The following is a 10,699-nucleotide window of genomic DNA, read 5'->3' on the forward strand; positions in this document are numbered from 1 at the left end:
GTTAAGGGCCATCAATATTAGCACCTGAGTAATGGAAAATCGCTGCAACATGTTGACATGAACCATAATTAGGCCAATGCGTTGGATTAGTGCCCTCATTCTATGCTCATGGACGATAACCTTTAAAATAAATAGTTTTCTTACTTTCAGGAGGCATAAGATATATTGAATAAAGGGTTTTTAAGAACAGTAATATCTACGATTTTAATATATATTTTAATCAAAATGATATAAAAATAAAATTCTCTTCACAAAGGTATACACTTACTACTTTTTTTTTATTAATTATAGTATGGTAATAATATATTAAAATATGATTTTAAAATTAGGTAGGACCATTTGCAAAATAATAATTATGTACATTATTTTTTCATCCTTTAAACACCCTTCTCATAATATGCTCCCATATGTATTAAATAATTGTGGAGGCAGTATATATCCTTGTCTGGCACCTAGTTCTTCATGGAATTCATTTGAGAGTCTGTCAAGCACTTTAACTGTTCCAGTATTGTGTTCGTATATTTCAGTTATAAGCGGAATTAAGTGTTGTAGTACGCCTACTTCTTTTAGTATCTGCCATAAGTGATGCCATTTGATCCTGTCGAACACTTTGCGGTAGCCAAAAGCAAATGTATAGTAAGATATGGGATCCCCTAGATTTTTCTATTAATTATGTTATGTTCAGGTGTTATCAAGTACCTTTCTTCTTCTTTCAGTACCCTGTCCGATTATCGAATGTTAGCGATTATATTGGCAATAATAACTTTGTTTACGGCGGCTCTAAATAAATTAGCGGTAGTCTCTTGATACCATTCTCGCAGATTTTGGAGCCAGGATGTTCTTCTTCGGTCTGGGCCTCTCGTTCCGGCGATTTTACCCTGTATTATGGGGTGTAGAAGGTTATACCTCTCTGGATGTCTCATTACATGACCGAAACTTTCGAATTTTTATCGTTTTTGTTATTTCTATGCTCTTTTTCATTCGATTTAAAACTATGTATTTCATTTATTATTCGATCAATCCAACTTATCCGCAATACTCGTCGATAAATCCACATCTCAAAGGCCTCCAATTTTTTCGTTAATGTCTCTATCGAGTAACTTTACCTTTGGTAAATCCAGTTTGCTCTTGGTGTATTCTATTTCTATGAAAGTGTACTGTACTTTTTTATGTATTGTCGTTATTGTAGATTTTGTCCAGTCGTCAGGACATTACTTGGAATGGCATATTTTGTTACTATAAACAATGATTATAAATGTATATAATTTTAGGGTGTGTTCAAATGTTAAAAAAAAAAATGCCCGGAATTTTCGTTTAAAAAAATACTTATTTATTTGTCTACATTAATGTTGTGTTCTTCAAAGTAGTCCCCATCAGATATTATGCACTTGTGCCAACGCTTCTGTCAATCCTTGAAACACTTCTTAAACTCGATCTTTGGGATAGTATTTAGTTCCATCAGCGATGCTCTTTTAAGGTCATATATGCTTGTAAAACTACGACCCTTGAAGGTTTTGTTTATTTTGGGAAATAGAAAAAGACACAAGGAACCATATCTGGCGAATATGGAGGCTGGGGCATCATTAAAGTATTGTTTTTTGGCCAAAAATTCACGAACAAACAATAAAGTGTGAGCTGGTGTATTATCGTATGCACAAGCCATGAGTTGTTTTTCCACAAATCCGGTCTTTTTTTTAAGTACTCTTTATTGGCCGGTTGACGTCATGGCAAAAATGCATGGTGTAGTATGCCATTAAAATCAAAGAACATAGTGAGCATAACCTTCACGTTCGACCACACTTGTCGAGCGAACCAGAATGCCTCCACTGAGACGATTGAACCTTCATATCCATAAAGCCATATTTCGTCACCTGTTATAACCCTTTTGAATAAATCTGGGTCGTCGTTTACGTCATTAAGTGACTCATAAGTAACTTCCATTCGCCGCTATTTTTGATTAAAATTTAACAATTTTGGAACAAATTTTGCTGACCCGCGTTTAATAACCAAAATGTTTGAAAAAATGTCATGGTATGAGCCAATTCATATGCCAACTTCATTGGCGATTCGGCAGTAACCATTTCTGTCACTCTTTTTTACGTTTTCTTCGGTTCTTGGCGTACTGGGGCGTCCGGGACGTTTATCAACTTTAGCGCCCTTAATGCCATCTTGGAAATGCTTATACCAATCTTGAACGCTTGTTTTTTCATAGCATATTTACCATAACCCCGTGTTAACATTTCACACACTTTGTTACACTTTGTTTAATTATTTACGCAAAATTAAATACAAATTCTTTGATCCATTTTTTTAAATAAATGAAAATTGCCGAGCTCATAACAGTCTTCAAATCTTAGCGGCTGCCACAGACAAAGTAAACAATGAATATAGCTGCAAAAATTTTTATACTTTAGGTACATGTACACCAACATAATAAAAAAAATTTGACGATTGGACTTTACGCGCTATCTCAGAGTAACATTCAGGATATGTTTTAAACACACTTCGTATAGTATATGTATCGATTTTTTTGAGAAACACAATAAACTATTTTGAAAATTCTACTTAAGCACATAACTCAGTTTTATCTAACAATATTTATAGTTTTAAATTTTTTAAATAAATTCTTCCTTCTTCAATTTCGATCCCAATTTCGGTAGTCTATTTAAATAAAATTATTGAATACATTTAGATTTTATCCATAATATAATGATAATATTAAAAACATTAGGCGTTTACAAATGAGCATACAAACTAGTCAGTAGACAACCTTCTTTTTATCAAACTTTCTCATCAGATTCTTCTCGCCTTGTTGCATCTCGACAAGCTTCTCGTAATAAAAATAGATAATAAAACGTCTATGAGTTTGTAATGATCAACGTTTAATATACAATAAGAAATAAATTTACCGAGAATTTAAATATAGTAAGTAGGTAGAAATAGATTTTTTAACGCCCAACCGTTAGGGGTTCCATTGAGTTAAACAATATCTGATGCGTTGGCTATTCAATTTAAAACAATGATTTACAGGAGGCTGAAATTTTAATATAGAGGAAGTACTAAATATGGAAGAAACTAACTTCGCACATATCATGATGAATCGTGATTAGTTACCCACAACTTTGAATCTTACTATAAAAAAGTAGTTTTTTAATTTTTTAAAAACTATTTTCTTGATATATATGCAACAATTATTTTAAACTTTAAAGCTGTAGTAATTACTGTATGTGTCCAACCAAACTTACTATATGTAATCTATATATTTCTTATGGCTATAAATCAAAAGAAGAAGAATTGGTTGATCTAATTATGCAGCTTACCCAACAATTCATACTTATGGTCGACTTTAATGCTCATAGTACTATCACAGATTAACAGTCCATTCAGACCATAATCTGTTCTGTTAATCTCCGGTACTATGTAGGAATCCAGCCGTATGTTTGGAAGAGGTAAAATTGTTGAAAACAATTTAAATGTATCTGGTTCTTATCTGTTAAATTACATGCACATATACACACTTTAACTTATCATCCAATACTTTTTCCGCTATAGATCTGCGACTTTAAATCAGCACCCTCTCTTTCCTCGAGCACTTGCGATGATCTGCACGGTAGTAATTATTTTTCAATTATAATCTCTTTAAACTCTAATCAGGAATATACTATCCGCAATTACTGGAATCTAAAATTTGCTGACTGGCCAAGATATAATTTAAACGGAAAACATCCTCTCCGCCCTAACTTTTGATTCAGATACAAACATTGCCCTTAAACAAATAACCATCTGTATCACTTTAATGGATGACAAGTATATTGGTAAAAAAAATCATCTCTTACCTGTAAAAATATCCCTTGGTGAAATTCGACATGCGAAAAATCCGCTCTCAACAAATTTTGCCGCAATAATACTCCTACCAATCTTATACTTAACAAAAAACTTAAAAAAAAAACCAAAGCCAAATGTATCATAAAGCAAAGCAAAAAACTTCTTGGTAACATTATGTCTCATCCTTAACAATTCATACCTGCTTAACTCAGGTCTGGAACAAAATAAAACATATACAGGGTCATAAATCTATTAATAATCTTATCATAAACGACAAAGTTATCTGTGATAGCCTATCGATTTCTAACGCTTTTGCTCTTCACTTAAAAAAAAATAAAAAACAAGAATTCCTATTTTGCATCCAACTCCTCTCTTGTGCCTTCTCTAATAAATAATTTTATTGACCCTCTTGGCATTGCACACTACGAACTAAAATTAGCCTTATCATCCTGTAGAACCAATGCAGCAGACCCTGATAACATTCCATACATTTTCTTAAATAATCTCTCCGATGTCTCTCTTTGCAAACTACTGGATTTTTATAATCTTGTATGGAATTCCCAGCAATTCTCAGTGAGATAATGTGATTCTACTCATCATCAGTTGGCGCTACAGCCCTTCGTTAGCCTTGGCCTGCTTCAAAACATTCTTCCATCCTTCCCTATCGAGTGTCTGTCTTCTCCAGCCCCTCACTCCAATCTCCCTCAGATCTTTCTGTACATCGTCCAGGTATCTGAGTTTAGGTCGCCCCTTTCTTCTTCTTCCGACCGGCCTGTTTAACATAGTTATTTTAGTGGGATCACTCTTATCCATCCGCATAACGTGGCCCACCCACCTTAGGCGGTTTATTTTGATGGTCTTCACAATATCTGCATCACCAAAAAGTCTATAGAGTTCAAAGTTATATTTCCCATGTTTCCGATCCGTATGTGAGCACTGGGCGTAATATTGTTTTATAAAGTTTGCACTTTGTTACTATTGACATACTTCTCGCTACGCAGCTATCTCAGAGTCCAAAATAACAGCGATTAGCCACGCATATCCTTTTTTTATCTCGTTGGATGTGTTATTTTTGTAGTATACCAGTGATCCTAAGTAGCAGAATTCTTCTACCATTTCTATCGTTTCGTGTTGCACCTCTAAGTTATTTTGTAAAATTCTTGATATGGCCGGCATATATTTAGTTTTCTGGATGTTAATTAAAAGTCCGATGTTTTCTGTGGCATCTTTGATACGTGTGAAAGCCTCCACTGCTTTATTTTGGGTTCTTCCAATTATGACGATATCATCAGCGTATGCCATTATTTGTATACTACGGGTATATATCGTACCTTTTAAGTTTATTCCCGAATCTCTCATAACTTTTTCTAACGCTAGGTTGAACAGCGTGCATGATAGCGCATCTCCCTGGCGCAGTTCTCTGTTGGTTTTAAATGGTTTTGAAACATCCCCTTGTACGCGCACTTTACATTCAACTTTCATCATTGTCATTTTAATTATTTCTACCAATCCTTTTGGTATTCCTAATTCGATCATCGCCGAATATAATTGGGACCTGTCAATAGTATCGTACGCTGCCTTAAAGTCTACGAAGATGTAATGACAGTCTATGTCGTACTCCGTCGTTTTTTCTAATTTTTGTCTGATGGATGATATGTGATCAATGGTAGATTTAGTTTTCAAGAAGCCTCTTTGGTAGGATCCTATTATATTGTCAGTATACCGTGCCAGTCGTTCGTTAAGTATCAGGGACACAATTTTATATGCTGTATTAAGAAAGGAAATCCCTCTATAAAGTTGGAACATTCAAGAACGTTTCCTTTTTTGTGTATGGGGCATATAATTCCAGTATTCCAATCTTCTGGTAACGCGCGTTCTTGCCATACCTGTATTAGTAGTTTGTGAAGGAGGGTTACAAATGTTTGACCGCCACATTTAAATATTTCTGCGGGGAGGTTGTCTGCTCCGGGTGACTTGTTTCTGGCTAGAGACTGAATTGCTTTGTTTATTTCTTCCAAAGTTGGTAGTTCAGTATCCTCCTGTTCTATTTCTATATCATATCTACCTTCAGCTCTACTTTCTCCATTAAGTAGCGTACTAAAATGTTCCTGCCATCTTTCTAGTACTTCCACTCTCTCGTTTAAAAGAATTCCGTTAAGGGCCTTGACTTGGTTCGCTTGTGGCTTGAAAACTTTTCTTTTTGTGTTAACCTGTTTGTAAAATTTTCTGTATTCGTGTTTTCTATTAAGGTTTTCCATTTCTTCGAACTCTTTATTGATTTGTTGCTGCTTTTTCTGTTTGTGTTTTTGTTTTTCCTCTCGTCTCTTTACTCGATATTCTTCAACATTGCTCCTAGTCCTTCTGTTGATCATTTTCAGATACGCGTCGTTTTTCTCTTTCGTTGCTCGTTGGGATTCCTCATCAAACCAGTTGTTTCGCTGTCCCTTGGGAACTTCACCCAGCACTTCCTCTGCGGTCTCTTTGAGCATGGTTTTCATAAACTCCCAATTTGTGTTAAGTTCAGTGGGATATACCTCACTTCTGGGATGTTCTGATATTTTACGATCTAAGCATATTTGGAAGTTTCTTTCGACTTCAGTACACTTTAATTTATCAACATTATATTTGATTATTTTTGGTTTAGTTTTATCGTTCCTGGCGTTTGATATACGTGCTCTGATACGTCCAGCTATGAGATAGTGATCGGAGTCAATATTTGCACCTCTATAATTTCTGCAGTCTAGTATATCTGATCCATGTCTTAAATCAATCAGTACGTGGTCTATCTGATTTTGGGTCTGATGATCTGGCGATGTCCACGTCACTTTATGTATACATTTATGTTGAAAGTATGTACTACTAATCGTCATGTTCAGAGATGCTGCAAGTCTCGTCCCATTATCATTACATTCTTTGTGTATGCTGTAAGGTCCTATGGTTGGTCTGTACATCTCCTCTTGTCCTACCTTGGCATTCATGTCTCCGATAATCAACTTAGCGTCATTATTGGGACACTGTCTATATGTTTGTTCTAGTTTCTCATAGAATTCTTCTTTTTCTGTGTCTGTTTTATCCTCAGTGGGGGCATGTGCGTTTATAAGACTGTAGTTAAAGAATGTTCCACGTATTCTTAGAACACATATTCTATGATCTATAGCGTCAAAACCTATTATTAGGTTATTAACTCTTTTGCTAACTACGAACCGTACCCCAAAGATATGTTGAGTTTGATGGCAGCTATAATATATGGTATTCAGATTCTTCTGGAGAGTAATGGTCCCTTTCCATCGCATCTCCTGTATAGCTGTTATGTCCATATTATATTTGTTAAGAGTGTCTAAGAGACATCTCATCGCTCCTGCAGAGTACAATGTTCTCACGTTTCATGATCCAAATCTAATATCCTTTTTTCGTTTGCGAGATTGTCTACATAAGGTCCGTCCGGTTTTTGTTTTTTCAGGTTTTGTAACAATTCTTTTTTTTTTCAGGGTAGGGTTGTTAGCCCTACGCCCAACCCCCAGACTTGGAGGACCAGAGACTCTTCTGTTAGAGTTACCATACCTTAGTCTGTTTTGGTTCGCGGGTGGTATTTTATTTCCCACCTACCCGCCGATCCTGGGACCGGTTAGGGTGTTCCCCTATCCACCACCTGGGGACAGGTCCGATGGGAGACAGACATTCCACACGGAAATGTGATTCTACTATTACTCCAATAAGGAAAAAGAATCAACCCTCCTTATTACCAAAGTCTTATCGTCCTATTTCTCATACTAACATTACCTGTAAATTTCTTGGGAAAATGATTAATAAATATACTCTAGTATTGGAAAAGTACAATCAGATTCCAAATTTTCAATCCGGGTTTCCACGTAATCGATCCATGAGAATGTACTTCTTGCAGTCTATAGAGCTATGATATAATCCAAAATAGATTACAGCTGATTTATTTAGGTACTTGTCTGCTTCCAAATCTAATCTAAAACTATTAAATTATATCCAAAATACTGCACTTCGTCTATGCAACAGAACTTTCCGCTCTAAAGCCCACAGGAAAGTCTTTACTGCGAAAATAACCAGCCCCCTCTATCTCTTAGAAGATAACATCACTTATCATATGCTACCACTATATAAAGTAAACCTTCTAACCTCATTTACTATCTTACTACGTCTGTAAATTACTCCATTAGCAACCCTTCTCCAACAGTTATAGAGCCATCCCCGTAATTACTCACTCGTCTATTAAAGAACAGTGACCTATTCCTCACCCTGGCCATCCCTTTTCCAGTCACCCCCCTCTGGACCCAACACCACCCAAATATCACATACCCCCTACTCTCATAAAGGAAGCCTTTCTAGAAATACTAGACAAAACAACCTTTTGATTTAGTTCTTTACACTGATGCTTCCAAAAAAAGATCTTATAAGTTTCACTTGTTTGCTTTCATCAGCATTCAAACACGAGAGCTGTTTAGCATCCTCTAAGCCTTTTAATTAATTTCCTTCATATTCTTATTAAAATCAATATTTACTGGTCATCCACTAGTTCAGAGTATACAAAACATATACCAATCTATTCATGCTCGAGAAACAAAAGTCTCACTTATCTGGATTACGTCGCACATTGGCCTTGTCGGTAACGAAACTGCTAATCGTCATGCTAAAAAAGCGGTTACTTCATTAATTAGTCAAACAACGATCCAATTAAGGAAAGCCCTTAAGCTAAGTTTAAAAACTCAATCCTACAATCTTGGAAAGCTCGTTGAAATAACTGTGATAAAACCCTAATTCAGCCTAAAATTATTCTTACTAGCTTCACTCGCAACGAATCACGGATAATAACAAAACTAAGAATCGGCCATACAAGATTGACAGATGGCTACTTAATGTCCACCGATGAACTTCCACCATGTCAACAGTTCAATTGTGCACTTACCGTAAACCATATATTAACGGACTGCCAACAGTACACCAGCCATGCCCGCAAAATTACTTGAAGACATTGCTTGGAGATATTCTAAACTATTAAAGTGAATATACCAGAGTACTACAGTTCCTCAAAGACACATCTTTTCAATAAAATTTAATATCTATTGTTTAGTTTCTAAGAATAATTCAACATTACCGTGTCAATGGCCTTAGTTGTCAATGGCACTTAAGCTAAATAAAAAAAATATTTTAAAAATAATATTTAATTTAATAAATGTGTATTTAATTCTGTATACAAGAGCTACAATTTGACAATAAATAAGGGATGGTATAACTACACAAAGTAGGAAATGACACACACACACAGGTTCATTATAATATAAGCATCATTGAGAATTCTTAAAAAAAATATATGTATTTTTATATAAGTGTGTAAAATGTTTAATTCCTTATATCTACTTTAAATATATAAAACTCAGGATTCTACTACACTATACGTTTAGTCTATCCATCTTCATTCTAGTCGCATGTCCTGCCCAGTTTCACTTCATATATTGATCTTCTTTTTACAGCATTATTTATATTTCTTGATCTTACAATTCCTTTTGGAACTCTATTTCTTGTTGTTTTTTGTTGTTTGCAAACCGATTTCTCTTATAAACCAATCGTACTGCAGCTAATTAGCTTATTGTGTTCAATACATGTATTTATCAGGACGTTTTAATAAGAATACAAAAATAAAAAGAGCTGTTAATCAAAATAAAAACAGTCAAAATCGAATACCCTGGTCACATCATGTGAAACAACGAAAGATATAGATTGCTGCAACTAATTTTACTAGGAAAAGTTGAAGAAAAGCGAGGACTAGAAAAGCAAAGGATTTCCTTACTTAAAAATCTACGTACGTGGTTCAATACAACAACCACAAAGCTTTTCACAGTAGCAGTGTGCAAAGTAAAGATTGTCATGATAATCGTCAACATCCGAAACAGATAGGCACTACAAGAAAAAGACATATACTTATAGATTCATTCATAGATTCTTAGATTTAAGAATTCTGGAACCCTGTGCCAGTTTTTGTAGGTGTAGTGTATATCATATATTTGTGAAGTTACTTGGTAGTCTCCAAAAAGTGCTTGCCACCTACGGTGTAGCATATTCTGTAGATAAATCTCTGCCTACAAAACAGAGGTATATTCTAATCATCATTCAATCTTCGCTTGTTTACTGCTGACATAGATCCCCCTCATAATTTTCTATCTGTTTCGAGCTTGTGCATCTGGCATCCAGTTCCTATGGCAACGTTTCAGCCCAACGTGTTAGTGGACGACCTTTGCTTCGGCATTATCTCTTAGTCTCCATTTCAGTATCCGCTTTTTCTATCTATTATATGTCATTCGAGCGACGTGACCTGCCCAGTTCCACTTGTGTTGCTACTCTCTCTACAGCATCAGCCACTCCTGATCTTCATCGTAGCTGGCGGTTTGGGATCTTGTCTCACAGTGAAATGTCTAACAAAGCACGGTAGATCGGCCTTTGAGCCACACGGATCTTATTTACTGTTCTTCTTGTCATAGTCAACGTTTCCGCCCTGTACGTCAAAACTGGCAAAACACACTGATTATGATTTTATTTTAAGACAAGTTGGTATATCAGAAAATTTGAAAATGTAGTTCAACTTGCCGAAGGCTACCCAAGTCTTGCCGAAAGCTACCTAATGGTTAGTTTATATTTTCCTATGCAAATCTCGTAACCAAGTTATTTATTGTCCATTACCTGTTCTATGGATCTTGTTCCTACACATATATATTTGCTGACTACAAGATTTGACATCATCTGGGTTTAAGATATATTTATTTTCAATCTCCCTTCTAGCGAAGAAAATTAGAGCTGATCTAAAAGTTCTTTATCCTCATCTGTCCTATCAGCTATTTGCACAATATAATCT

General features: G+C 35.4%; 1 protein-coding gene across 1 annotated transcript; it reads right to left on the minus strand.

Moving 5' to 3' along the window:
- Positions 1 to 390: 390 nt before the first annotated feature.
- On the minus strand, positions 391 to 7,178 carry LOC140431927 (uncharacterized). Its single transcript, XM_072519795.1, has 3 exons — positions 6,156 to 7,178; positions 5,759 to 6,008; positions 391 to 653 (listed from the first exon to the last, which is right to left on the minus strand). The coding sequence occupies exons 1-3, from the start codon at positions 7,176 to 7,178 to the stop codon at positions 391 to 393; spliced, it is 1,536 nt and encodes a 511-aa protein (XP_072375896.1).
- Between the last annotated feature and the right edge of the window lie 3,521 nt (positions 7,179 to 10,699).

This window comes from Diabrotica undecimpunctata, unplaced genomic scaffold (assembly GCF_040954645.1).
Source record: "Diabrotica undecimpunctata isolate CICGRU unplaced genomic scaffold, icDiaUnde3 ctg00000919.1, whole genome shotgun sequence".
In the NCBI taxonomy this organism is placed as follows: Eukaryota; Metazoa; Arthropoda; class Insecta; order Coleoptera; family Chrysomelidae; genus Diabrotica; species Diabrotica undecimpunctata.

Excerpts from the sequence above, each read along its gene's own strand:
- LOC140431927 (XM_072519795.1), bottom strand. The coding sequence starts at position 7,178 with ATGAGATGTCTCTTAGACACTCTTAACAAATATAATATGGACATAACA. Across the intron at positions 6,009-6,155 it reads GCAATGTTGAAGAATATCGA|CCACAAGCGAACCAAGTCAA; the intron begins GTAAAGAGACGA and ends AAAGTTTTCAAG. Across the intron at positions 654-5,758 it reads CCCCGCAGAAATATTTAAAT|GGGATCCCATATCTTACTAT; the intron begins GTGGCGGTCAAA and ends AGAAAAATCTAG.